This window comes from Asterias amurensis, chromosome 4, assembly GCF_032118995.1.
Source record: "Asterias amurensis chromosome 4, ASM3211899v1".
NCBI classification, from domain to species: Eukaryota; Metazoa; Echinodermata; class Asteroidea; order Forcipulatida; family Asteriidae; genus Asterias; species Asterias amurensis.
The window spans coordinates 17,111,849-17,126,165 of NC_092651.1; the positions used below are offsets into that span (position 1 = coordinate 17,111,849).

The following is a 14,317-nucleotide window of genomic DNA, read 5'->3' on the forward strand; positions in this document are numbered from 1 at the left end:
TGAGAACTGCCAGACAATTTGTTTCCACTGAACTGACCAATTCAAGAACTGACTTTGCGGTAGTGCAGTTAATTACGATCCTATAAGCTAAAGTAGTAGTTTCAGCCAATTTTCTATACCAGGTAGTAGTTAAAAAGCAGGACAGTTCTTTTCAGAACTGAGAAGTCTCTCGAACACGCGATTAATCTACTCCGCGTAGTAGAATAAAGCAATGACAGTTCTCTAAGAACAAACTCTACCTGGTAAGTAGATCCAGACAGGGTGTTACCGCAAACCAAATATGCATTGATACCAGCAGTATTTTAACGACAGGCTGTGGAGGGAGCGGTGCCAGTGATTCCAGTGGGGTACAATTTAAAGACAGTGGACACTATTGGTAATTGTCAAATACTAGTCTTCGCAGTTGGTGTAATTCGCAGTTGGTGACACATGCATGAAATAACAAACCTGTGAAAATTTGAGCTCAATCGGTCGTCGAATTTGCGAGATAATCATGAAAGAAAAAAACACCCTTGTCACACGAAGTTGTGTGCTTTCTGATGCTTGATTTCGAGACCTCAAATTCTATTGAGGTCTCGAAATCAAATTAGTGGAAAATTAATTCTTTCTCAAAAACTATGTCACTTCAGAGGGAGCTGTTTCTCACAATGTTTTATACCATCCATCTCTACCCATTACTCGTAATAAAGAAAGGTTTTATGATGATAAATATTTTGAATAATTACCAATAGTGTCCACTGCCTTTAAGGAGGAGACTACAGGCAAACGCCGATGTCTATTAATGGAATACAATTTCTAGCCACTTACTCGTATTGGTCCGGTCTTCTGCTGAAGCTTTTCGTTCTGGATGATTGGACTGGTACTAGGCCCATGTCATCTGTGGTAGTGGTGGTTGCGTAGAAACTGCCTGCCATTCCAATGTTGTCTGTAGAAAGAGTTAAGCAATATCTTAGTCACTGATTAGAGATTCTTCATAAACCCATGATTTATTACACTATGTACAAATACGGAAAACTGCAAATCTTTACTGTTATATTGTGGTTCATCTGTTTGTTTGTTTTTGTATTTGGTTGTGTGTATTTAACGGATGTGTATTTTTCCCCCTTTTAATTTCTTCGTCCTATTTAAAAACGTTTTTTGGTAGTTTTCAAAATGTATGTGTGCTTGGATCCAGTACTTTTTTTAAATGAATGTGCAATGTTTTTCTGTGTAAATTTGTAATATTTTTATCTTAAGTTCACTTCTGTAGTTTGTTATTAGCTGGGATCCATGGGAGATCAGTGAGTTTTTCTTACTGAATGGATTTCCCAGGATAAACAAGAAATAAATAAAATAAATAAAATAAAATGTATCCCTGTGGAGATTTGAAGAATAACTGTCCGTATCCTGCCACCACTCTTTCACTCATTTTTTACAAAAAGGGATATCTCATTGAGGTAAATAATGATAATAAAAAGACAGTTGTAAATCATCTAATGCGAAAAGCCTCCAAGCGCATACTATATTATTTCATATAGAAAGAAAAAGTGGTGCTGTAATACAGAAAACTTTTTCTATTTGAATTTTACTTTCCTTGGTCCAAGTACTTAATGATCCTTACCTAGACTTTGCACAAAAAAAATCCCAGTAGGCCATCCCTCTATTAAGAATTCCCCTTTTGAGAAAATTCGTCAACCCTGGCTTCACAACCGTGACCTAAACCTTAAGGCCTACTCTGACAACACCAGAACTTGACTTCCACTCATCTCAAACTTGCCACGGCACGTACCATCAGTCTCGACACTCCATTAGAAGAGGAAGTGATTGCTTAGTGAAATTTAAAAAAAACTTTCTTTAAAGGATGATGTTTGACTGCACTCCTTGGTTGGATTGGGTAAATCCAAAACGGGGTTCTCCTTTAAAGCCATTTGACACTTTCGGTAAACAGTGTCCAAAGGCCCCGCACATCGTGTATCACAACTGATAAAAAAAATAACAAGCCTGTGAAAATTTAGGCTCAATCGGTCATCGAAATCGGGAGAAAATAAAACCGACCCTTGTTTCTGTATGTTTCGCCGTGTTATGACATGTGTTTAAAATAAATCCGTAATTCTCGACAACGAGAATTGATAATTGTTTTAATGTTTTCTCGAAAAGTAAAGCATTTCATGGAATAATATGTCAAGAGAAGTCTTTCACCATTACCTTCTGTAAACCCTGTAAGTTATTTGTAAATCTGTGAACTTTTTTTTCTTTTTTTTTCTGTGCCGAAGTGTTATAATGGCTTTAACAGTGATCCGCTGGCCAGTTACTTAAAACACCCTAGGACCAGCCAAATTCACCACAACTGGTCAGGCTAGCTTCTTCCGTGTTGAAAAGCATTACTATTTCATATGAATTTGGACTGGTGAAGAGAGTGGCTGACCAGTGAAATGACAAATTAACTTGTCCTGCTGCAGTCCTGGAATTACACAAAGACCACAGAGGCCATGGCGTCTGCCCCTGGTCTTGGCCTTTGTGCCCCTTCATAAGTTTCCAATAAGATTTTCCAATGGAGGTGCCCTTTGCAAAATGAAAAGTGCCTTGCCCTCTCAAAGATGACATTCCAGGCCTGCTGCTGGCTAGTTAATAACAAGTTTAAGAGCAAACCCTGGTGAACTTTGACCCGAGGTGAAATTCTACTTACTCAATCCTCCTGCTCCTTCACTTAGCTTCCTATCTGGCTTTAAGCTTCTGTCTATTGGAGGTGGTGGCCGCCCACCCGAGATCGTCTGCCGATGGAAATCACCCGGCAGCGCCCTCTTCTGTATTGGGAAATCCTTCAAATCACCCACGGCACTGCTCATTAAGGCGTAGGGTTCATTCTGGGCATCTGACGGAAGACGTCCCTCCGGCCTCAGGCCCTCGTTGGCAGACTCCATGGGCATGTAGAGGGAGTTGTCCGGGTATTGGAACACATTGGAAGAACTGCTGCTGCCACTCATCGGCATATAGCTTGTCTGCTGCTGCTGCTGCTGCTGCTGTTGCTGCTGTTGCTGATGTGCAATCTGTGCGTGGCTATCCCGACTGTCATACTCTATTGTGCTGGCCCTCTGTAGCATGCCACCTCTCATGTTGCGGTAACCGGCAGATTTGGGTGGGACAGACGAGGACGGCATGGCGACAGACGGCTTGATGGGGGACTGCTTGGTGTTGACGTATCCTGCAGAAGAACATCAGAGATATTCACAACAAATGAACTAATGATGGTCTATCTTTCAGCTTTATAGCTTTAATGCAAAGTGCTCATTGCAAATAGTGTAAGACAATTAGTTTATTGTTTTATAACCAGTTAACTCTTTTTCAATTTTCAAATGATTTGGACAGCTTACTTTTTAGGTCCTTGCTAACCCTTTTGAAGGGCCAAATTCCATGGCTATGCTTACTGCCGAATTCTGCACTGACGATCACTATTCCCTGCTAACTGTGCAAGCACAGAATTTCTACGCGTAACTGAGTAACAAGGAGTACACACGCGCACAAGCAAAAATTCCCGCTACGCCATGAAACACACTTGGCGTAAGCACGGAATTCTCTGCTTCTGTAAGGCCAATTCTTTGTTTACGGTAAGCAGAGCCATGAAGCATAATCAGACTGTTAGGAAAGCTGTTATGTAAGCTGTTATGTAAGGATGCAGCTTAATCTGTCATTACGATATTGGCTGGTATGGGGCATGTTCAAGCCACAAGGGTGCATTTGGAAGCCAGCCACATCAACCCATTTTTAATAGACCACAGCCAGAGATTGATAGTGTTCAATTTTTCCAGAATGATTTGGGACAGTAAGGGTTGGCAGGAACATGGATGTGTTAAACCATTACAGATAAAATAGATGTTAAATTTGCAACCCAATTACCAACTAGACTACGGAGATTGCCCGGTAGCCGTAGCTACCGGGCAATCTCGGTAGTCTAGTTGGTAAGACACTGCTCTAGAATTGCAAGGGTTATGGGTTCGAATCCCACCCGAGTAATATACATGTGATGGTTTTTCACAGGACTCGGGAAAGTACTGAGTATACAGTGCTAACACACATATCTGTAAAAACCAAAATTAAAATACAGATAAATAAAACATCTGGACCAAGACCAGTAACTATTGTTGAAATCAAAGTTACCGAACAGCAAACCTTACCTATAGGAATCTTGCTATCCAGCCACTGGTGTCCAGAAGGCGGCGTCGTCTTTACATCGTTCCAGTTCGTGATGGCAACTGGGGGTGTGTCATACACCGGAGCAACATGTTGGAGCCTGCTATCCAGATCAACAGGCGAGAGTACCTTAGAAGATTGGGGCGGGAGTTGATTATACAAAGAGTCATCAAAACTTGGAGGCGGTGTTACTGGCATGGTCTTTAAGTGATTGGGCTTGTGCGGCCGGGGAGGCGTGGCCACGGGTTGGGACTCGGTTACTGATTGTCTCTTCGGGGGTCTCGGCGGAGGTGCGGCTGTTTTCTGAGCAGATCCATTTACTGGAGAACTATAAAGATCTGTGGCGCTCCGAACACTTGACGATGGCGAGGGAAGTACATCGTACAGGTCCGGAGCGGCATCAGTTGCCCCGACTGAGTTGCGGAACGAGATTTTCTGGAAGTCCTGGGCGAGTCTGTCCGTGGATTGGCTCATCTCCTTGTCCTGGTTCCTGATGAGTTTATGCATCCCTGGTGGGATGTCGTACAGACTACCAGGTTCATGCGGGGGCGGTGTATCATACAAATCTTGCGGGGTCTCGTTCAACCGATACGCTTCATCTGGGGAGAAGCTTCTGTTCAAGTCCATGCTCTGCTGTCCGGGAACAGGCTTGAAAATATCATCCTGTTTCTTAAAGGACGAATCTCTACGCATTAAAGCTGGGGGTATGTCATATGTGGGTTGCACGTTTGTCGAGGAATTATTCCTCCGTAACACCGGGGGGACGTCGTAGTTCTCCGAAGGATCAGAATCCCGCTGGGAGGGCGGCAAGGGGGCCATCTCACTTGGAATGCTACTGCCACTGCTGCCCGAGCTCTCCGGCCTGCCCGTCGGGATATCAATCTGAAATAGCTCCTGGCTCTTTCTGTCATTATCCCAGCGACCATTTGCAGGGACACTCTGTGAGTGGAGTTGGCCATCTCCAGTGCTACATTCATCTAGAGGAATGTAGGATTCGCCAGTCTCTGTGGTGTTGATGGGAGCAGACGCAGGGACACCGGTGGGGTATCTGTTACTCGTTGAGTTCTGGGTAACATTGACTGGCTGGCTGGGCTGATAAGGTGTGTTCTCTTCTGAGAATTGAGGACAAAGCGAAAGGGATATGTTACAAATCAACAAATCATTTTTTAATGTTCAATTGTTAAGGGGACTACAGAGAAGTTGATCAACTCCTTTAAGAAGGAATGTCATTATCAAAGCATGCCTGTGGTTGTTCATGTACATAATGAATAATGAACTCTAACCACATGACTGCACTGTCATGTACAGTAAGCATTTCCATCACATCATAACACAATGGTGGTGGCGCTGTTCTTGATGTGACCACCAGTGCTTTTGTGTGCAGTAACTGGGTGAGAGTTCATAATTTCATGTACACACAGCCACAAGCTTGCATCTGACTGATATAAGTAAGTTGTCTATGAGCACATCATCACATAAGCTGGCCTATAAAGTCCACATTGGGATGTCCATACCCCTTGGGGGTGGGGGGGGGGGCACACACTTTATTTTTTTTAATACCTATGTGAAATAGTCAATAAGTCAAAGATGATTAAATGTTCAATGTGCTGTAGCCCATAAATCCACAATGACCATGCATTTCTTTAAATAGCCTTAAATATAAAATTGGGTTTTTTTTTGTGAAAAACATGTTGTTTTGGAATGAGTTTCTGCCTTATTTACAACCAAAAAAGCCTCTGTCTAACCAAGACCTTGACACTTTGTTTTTGTTTTGAACTGCAGTGAATTTTGGCCCGAAGTAAACCTTCGTTGTCAACATCCTTAGCCAGCTTGTCCTAGTCATCGCTGGCGTACTCTACAAGTGAAATAGTTCCCACAGGAAGGGACCATCATTTCCTGGACCAATGTCAAAACAACTGCATCCCAGGATCAGGCGAAAGGCAGAGATTAAAAACAATTGCTGTGACAAACAAGTTTTGTCTACATGTATGTGTCAGGAGTTCCGCGCATGTACGTACAGTGGTATTTGTGATAGTGTCAAAACAGTTTTGTTTCATAACCAGTTACTTGAATGTGATAATCTTGATACTCCCGGTCGGCTACTCAGATCATTCTGACAATCCTTTTGTTTCATACTTTGTCAAGATGGTCTTGGGGTCGTCCGAGAGTGTCAGGGTTATCCCGTTCTTTATTTACGTGTTTATCTTCCTCCATGTTTGGAGGATTTGAGGAAATAAATAAAATAAATGCAGAAGACATTTTAGTTCAAAGCATTACTTTGGTTTCAATTGCCTTTCTAAGCAATCAGACTACATAAGTAGTGTTCTCCTTCGACAGTTGGTCCACTGGCCAAATGCCAGTTAAAACACCGGAGGACCAGTCAAACTTCACTCCGAGTGGTCCAACTGGATATTTCAATGTTGAAAAGCATCCATATTTAATATAAAGTATGGATAACTCGTGAAAAAGGGGGTGGACAAGTGAAATGACGAGCTAAATGGTCCTGCTGGCCAGTCACTTAAACAGTTAAGGGGAGAGAGTCTGACTAGCCGAGTAAGGAGAAATAATATTTGGTTTGCGATAACACCATGTGTGTATCTACTTGCCAGGTAGAGTTGTTCTTAGAGAACTGTCTTGCTTTATTCTACTGCCGCGGAGTAGAGACTTCTCAGTTCTGAAAGGAACTGTCCTGCTTTTTAACTTTTACCAGGGCGGATGGTATAGAATAAAGCAAGACAGTTCTCTAAGAACAACTCTACCTTGCAAGTAAACACACATGGTGTTACCGCAAACCAAATATACATTGATACCTCACCATGCAATGCCTCAAATCCTATATCTAAGTAGCTTTCTATAGTGCAATAAACACCTGAGTGATGGAAAATGGATGTCGTGTAACCAAGCTGTACTAAGTTGCACTCCTTGATAGTACTCAAGCAAATCTTCAGAGGTGTATTACGTAGCAGGGCGGGCCTGTATGCTTCGTTTTTGAAAGGGCAAGGGCACCAAGGCATTTTGTTCTTGCTAAAGGGCACCCTATGATGAATTGAAATTGCAAATTTGTTAAGGGCACCAAGGCAATGACCAGGGGACACGGACATCGCCTTCGTTGCCTCTGTGAAGTATCAGGCCTGCAAGGGGTGGGGGTGGAAGACAATCAACGTCTCATCTAAATATGATGTACAAACATCCAATCCTCCACTTCCACCCCCAACACAGCATAACAGAATGTTAAAAAAAGCCTGAAATCTGAGAGTAAAGCATGGAAACATGCACGCTTGAAAACTTGCTGGCATGAAGCCAAATATTAACATTTATCTTTGTGGTTTTAAAAGCCCAACTCTGCAATCTGGTGCGCTATTATATGGTTTTATCTTTAATTTTTTATGAATTTGATCTTTTAAAAGAGATTTTTTTTAGGGAAAAAATAAAGGGGAATTCCAGGTGAAAACGGGGAAATCACATCCCCGAAAACAATAACTCTCTGTATTTCCTCTTTTACAGTTGTAAATTTATACATTTTTGTTTTCAATAAAAATTGAACTTTTACTTTCAATTATTTCTATTGACCAATAAACACCCAATTTAAATTTTTGTTTTAAATGTTTAACGTGTGTTCTGAATGTTCCCTTTACAAGCACATTGTAATCAGTGATGGTAATAAAGTGACAGAAATGATGATGTAGTAAAGTATCAGAGGAGTGTATGAAATTAATACATCACCATCAGACTGGAAAATTCAAAACCACTTTAATTAAGTAGATGACAACATGTAGTGTTCACAAGTTATAAATTACTTTCTCCATGTCCTCAAACTTCGCAATCATGAAAAACAAGCTGACAAAGGTTTAATGGATATAATCAATTAAAGGAATTGATGCATGAACGTTTGCTTATTTTCAAATAATACCAATTAATTTCATGTAAAAAAAAAAAAAAAGAGCTCCCTGACAAATGCACTGGTCAGATGCATAAGAAAGTAGGGCTGGGGTGGGGAAGGGGTGGTGGATGGGGCTAAGGAAGGGGGGGGGGGGGTGCGGAGATGTTTTCAACCAATGTGAAAATGGAAGGAGTGTCATGGGCGAGTGGTTTAAAGAGCATTGAACTTAAGTTCTTGTGGTTAAGTCCTCAGGGTTTGGGTTTGGGTTTGATAGTTATACTATATTTATAACACCCCTTACCAATATTCTGCCTTTTCATTGGTTTAGAGCGCGTCACATGATATTACTTAGTTTTACTAGACGACGGCCGTGTGATAGTGCATCGGTTTGCCGTGCGCTAGTCCGAAGACTATCACACGGCGTGCAGTAGCCAGACGTCCGTTGCGTGTACGAGGAACTAATAGGGGACGAGGATAAATTAATATTCTGTAACCACTTCGGATTATATGACACAACATGCAGCACAGTAACAGTTTTCACAATCTGCATTCGCGTCGTCCGTGGATTGTAGCATTCAGGTCTGTAACTTAATAGTACAATATTTAGAAATGTTTGGGGTATTATAAAACAAATATTGACTGCTTTTATTCATGCAATGGTTAAAACTATGACTCCCTCGGTGATCCTGGTGCGTTCCGGGGATCACCTCGGGAGTCGTAGTTTTATCCATTGCATGAGTAATTGTATGATAGCTTCTCTTCACCCAAAGGTATAAATGGGTACCTGTACCTGCGAGAGGTTAATATTGTGTTTGATAAACCCTTTGGGCCCCAGAATCAATGGTACGTTAAATTTTATACATATTGTAAATTCTGGAATCCAAATCCAACATACATTCTGGAATCCAAGTTCATCGTACATACCTTGTCCTTCCAACTGGAAGCCACAGGCCACACAGATCTCCCTCACCCACCGAATCATCTCCACCTCTGTGTTGGTAACGAGGAAGTACTTTCTCTTTGGGGTCACGATGTCGAAGATGAAGTTCTTGGCCAGCGACCTCCTAGATTCGAAGGTCAAGCCCTGGTCCACCTGTTCACAGGAATTCAGGTCAATGGTCCCCTTGGGCTTGGCAGAGTTCTGGTCTTTGTAGTACTGTAGGTAGACAGCGTTGGGTGGACTGCGCTTTAGGACAAACCACCTCCTCTGCCATCTCTGTAAAAAAAAAAAATTAACAAAATGACTTACAGAAGTTATCCGATTGGTATCACTCTAAACCTAATGGCAACAACCATCTTTGGTTAGGAGACTACAGCAGCGGTGGGTGGCTGCGCTTCAGGACAAACCAGCCTTTTTGCCATCTCTGTAAAGTGGGTAAACAATAAAAATTCAGACTTACTAAGGTACAACTGTATATGTATGGTAATCACTCAAGAAATCAGTATTCTTTGGTTAGCAGGCTACAGCAGTGTTTGATAGTATTTTGTAAAGCATTATGAGAAACATTTCACTTGTATTAGAGAAATTATAGGCCCTATGGTTATGTTAATTAACAGTTTTTATGCCCCCAAATTTGAATCTGAGAACCACGTAATGCTTCTCAGATTGTGTATTTCTATTCCTAGGGATTATTCTTCCTGCGTGGACATATTCGATCTGAATTTTGGCGTCACAACCTTTTGAAACGAACTACATGGATGTATGAACAATCGAACGGTTCCAAAAAACAAAGGATATATTTGCCTTTAAAGCCATTGGACACTTTCGGTTAACAGTAATGTCCAAGGCCCACACTTTGTGTATCACAACTTCTATATAAAATAACAAACCTGTGAAAATTTAGGTTCAATCGGTTATTGGAGTCGGGAGAAAATAAAGGGAAAACTCACCCTTGTTTCCGCACGTTTCGCCGTGTCATGACTTGTGTTTATAATAAATCTGTAATTCTCGATGTCGAGAATTGATATGGTTTTTATATTTTCTCAAAAAGTAAAGCATTTCATGGAATAATATTTCAAGAGAAGTCTGTCACCATTACCTTCTGTAAACCCTGTAAGTTATTTGTAGATCTGTGAACTTTAATTTTTTTTTCTGTACCGAAAGTGTCCAATGGCTTTAAAAAACAAAACGCGAAACAAAATACAGCCGAAGGTGAGAATGTGAGCTCAACATCAACCTCTGTTCCCATGTGAGTCGGCTGGCTTGAGGAGAGTAGGTTTTTACAGAATATTTAATACATGGTACGTGACAAAGGTGTAGATTTAGCGACTTGTAAGGGACACACAGTACTGAACATACATAAGGAGGCGTATTGTTGATGGAAACCACAGCCTGCTTGCTTAAGTCACTGTCAAAACAAAAGTGCAGACTAACACAAAATGCAGATTTATGCACGACCTGTAGTATGTTCCATGCACGCTGACAGAAAGTCTGTCTGCCAACGATAAATCACACACCAGAAAAGCTGAGACAGGTCTGCCTCAATGTTCTTACAATTGCTCAATTGTTCAGACAGTAATTCTCTTTTATGTGTTATGTCTTGAGAAGCTTGGCTTTCCATTAACATTGGTTTAACAAGAGAAGGAAAAAAAAAAAATTCTATCAAATTCTTGGAAATAACAATACCCATAGAAAATTGTTTAAAAATTAGAATTAATTTTTTTATTTCATGCACATTAAATGTTAATATAAATGTCAGTTGAGCAAAATTCACAACTGTTTATCAGTAACTAGAAGCACAGGTCAAGTCTGGTTATACTGTTAATTTATTGAATACTTTACTTCATAGGCCTATAGGCCAACACATAGTCTATGTAGCCTACTATATTAAAGGCAATGGACACTGTTTTAATGACTCAAAATAATTATTAAGCATAAAACTTTACTTGGTAACGAGTAATTGGGAGCTGCAATTGTGAGAAACGGCTCCCACTGAAGTAAGGTAGTTTCCGAGAAAGAAGTTATTTTCGACTAATTTGATTTTGAGACCTTGGAATTACATTTTGAGGTCTCGAAATCAAGCATTTCACTATTATCTCGCAACTTAGACGATGTTGAGATACACCAAGTGAGAAGACTGGTCTTTTGCAATTACCAATAGTGTCAAGTGTCTTTAATGGAAAATTTCTACTTTTTAACAATTCAATTTTTGTAGCCATAAAACTTGTTAAAAACTAAAGTTTTTGAAGAAACAGAATACAAGTCAATATTATCGGGTTTACTGAAATGTTCAGTGCATGTAAAACATAATAGAAGAAAACTGTGTTGGTAACAGGAAACCACAACAGCCTTTGCAAAACTCATTTTCTATGGCAAAACCAACTACACAAAAATCAGATTTACAATAACCCGGTGTTTACACTATCAATATAAATAATGTTGTACTATTTTCGATAACCATCTGTGATTAAAACGAAAGGTCTTGCCACTACATTGTAGGCACTGGATGGTACAGGTACAACTGGTAAAGCCATTGACATGATTGAAGTACTCCCTGAAATTGAATTTGCAGGCCACAAAATTGTAAAATTTTCTTTTTTGATTGAGTTTTTCAGAGAACTTTCCTAAGCACTGACCACTATTTTCATTGGTAATGAGCTGGCATTTACAATCGAACGCCTGATTCCCCAATTTGTTTTACCATGTGAGTGCATATGAAAAAAATTACGTGGTAATATTGTTAATATTATTTATTTGGCCATTGACATTTGAAATAAAGAAAACCACACACAGACAGTCAAATTAAGATTCTGTGAGTGTGAGTGACCTTAAGCCCGGTTCATACTTCCTGCGAATGCGAATGCGAAGCGAATTTGACGTGAATTTGACTTCACAAACCCTCCTTTCGCAGCAATATTCGCAAGTGAGTTGAACACGGCTCAACTCAGTGCAAATTTCGTTGCAATTTTGTGACGTCAACATTCGTATCGCATGGGCATTCGCATTCGCAGGAAGTATGAACCGGGCTTTACTCTATAGTGTGAGACAAGAAACATCATCTGTTAAAAGTGCACTCACAGTGTAAAAAGGACAGCCAATAAAACTACACTGCTGATAAATCTCCCTTTAAAGCGGTGATAAGAATCTTCCACTGAAGAGCGCTAAAAGTGAAACAGAAACCATGATCCATTGTCTCGATTGACAATATTCTCAATACACAACTTGGCAGCTGCTATCAAAATAAATAGGAACCTGCTCAGTATACCAAACCTTTTTTTTATATAATGTTTTTCAATTTCTTATGGCAGTTTAAAAAAGGACCCCCCAACCAAGAGGAAATCAGTGAAATCAGCAGAGGGGTTAACCTAAGAGAATGCAACTTTTGTTTCAAATATCAAGTGTAAGAGCACCGAACACAAGCTCTGATGCTTCTGTTCAGCAAAGTGTGGGTTCGAATCCCAGTCGTGACACTTGTGTCCCTGAGAATTGCTTCTCTCCACCCAGGGGGTAAATGGGTACCTGTGAGGGCAGAGATGGTTCTTGTGATTGGTTTAGCCGAGTAGCGCATACATTGCGCAGAGGCTGTATACTCCCCAGGGAGCTGAGATGGTTTAAGGACGATTTAAGGCCCAGTGACTAGGGGTAATAGTGTCGGAAGCGCTTTGAGACACCCCTCAGGCGTGAAAATCGCTATATAAAAACGGTCAATTATTATTATCATTATTGCTTGAGACCACAAACATAAGCCTACAGGCTATACATAGCTCAGTTGGTAGAGCGTTGGTGCGTTAATCCAGAGGTTGCAGGCTCAAGTTCCGCTTTGGTCAGCTTTTCTCTGTTTAAAACACTAAATGTCAGTTTTACCCAGTCAATTTCCCTTAAAAATGTTGACAACTTTGGACAACCCTTTAAACTTCATCTAAAGGAAAACAGTACAATGGTCACAGTACAACTACAATTGTACTGTTGCTAAGGAATTGTTACTCAATACAAAGTGCATTCATTGATAAGAATTGTGTAGTTTGGCATTTCATGAAGGCCATGGTCTCCGCTTGCAATGGTTTATGTTGACACTGTCTACAGACAATATGATTTACAAATGGAGTCATTTGTCTTTTTTATCAAAGAACGCATTTTTCAAAACAGCTGTGAGTATGTACAAAGCACTTTCGAACACACACTCGAAATACATTTACAGACACACTTGATCTCGGCATGCCCAACCAAAGTGGCCACTGCTGGGAGTCGGAGCATTTAATAACACTTTAAAATAATCGCACATTCAAACATGCAGGTGACAAGGGTTTCTTAGTAGATGGACCCAGACGCTGGACTTCACTACATGTACCTCCCAACATTCAGACTTTCAACTCTAGTCAAAAATGTCTCTAATAAAAAAGCAGAGCAAAGTGTTACCAATGTCAGTTTCTACTAAAAAACAAGTCATGATTTGTTATACTCAATAGATCGTATTGAATAACCTGGCATAATCTGGCAATGAAAAGTCGCCATCTTGTAGAGAAAACCGTATGCGACTCCAAACGCAGACATCATTGAAGCACGCAGCACGCAGTATTCCCGGTTTAATTTCTACGGCACATGCACGCACACACGCACACACAGACGCCATCTTGTAGGTCAGATATTTGAACATTGACGCCATATCAAATATGGTCTATATTGGCATTCAGTTGGTAAGCAGTTTGCAAGGCTGACTCTATTTTCTCAAAATATGTTCAGTCTAAATTTTGCTTGCCGAAAATTGTTTCCCGAGTTAAAGTCATACCTAGCTATATTTTCATTTTGAGGCTCCTGATCAATACAATGTTTCTCTCTGCACTCTCTGTTTCTCTACTGCACTTAATAAATACTTCAAGTATTATTATTATTATTATTATTTTAAAAGTGACTGTACTGTACATTGTGGTTCTTAGAAAGAAACAGAAATTGTCAATGGGTGCTGCAGTACATGTAGTTCAACACCCAGGCTTTAGTTACAGATACACACATTACACACATTTGGGAGCCCTGCGCCTTCATTCACGGACAGGGTTTCAACTTACAGGTTGTATACAAAAAATGTATCAGTAGTTAAGTACAGCCAGACAGTATTTATGGAAACTCAAGACAGAAGCCTTATTTTCCCAAAACAACCCTCAAAACAGTAAGAGGAAATGCCAACAGGTACATGTACTGTCAACCTTTAACCAGACCATCATGAGCCTTGGAGTAGTTTATTTTTTTGCAACAACACGTATTTTCAGCAATGACAGGATACAGAAACCAGCCAAAAATGCTTAGCCATGATAATAAGGATTGAATTTAGTTAT

General features: G+C 40.4%; 1 protein-coding gene across 2 annotated transcripts in view; it reads right to left on the bottom strand.

The window, feature by feature from the left end:
* LOC139936091 (uncharacterized) overlaps positions 1-14,317 on the bottom strand; it is a 45,313-nt gene that overhangs the window by 5,979 nt on the left and 25,017 nt on the right. For both annotated transcript variants that reach the window (XM_071930809.1, XM_071930810.1), the window contains exons 2-5: positions 8,972-9,263; positions 4,152-5,279; positions 2,666-3,181; positions 808-925 (exon numbers count right to left, since the gene is read on the bottom strand). In XM_071930809.1, the coding sequence (XP_071786910.1) occupies positions 808-925; positions 2,666-3,181; positions 4,152-5,279; positions 8,972-9,263 (2,054 nt within the window). The remainder of the gene's footprint in view (positions 1-807; positions 926-2,665; positions 3,182-4,151; positions 5,280-8,971; positions 9,264-14,317) is intronic.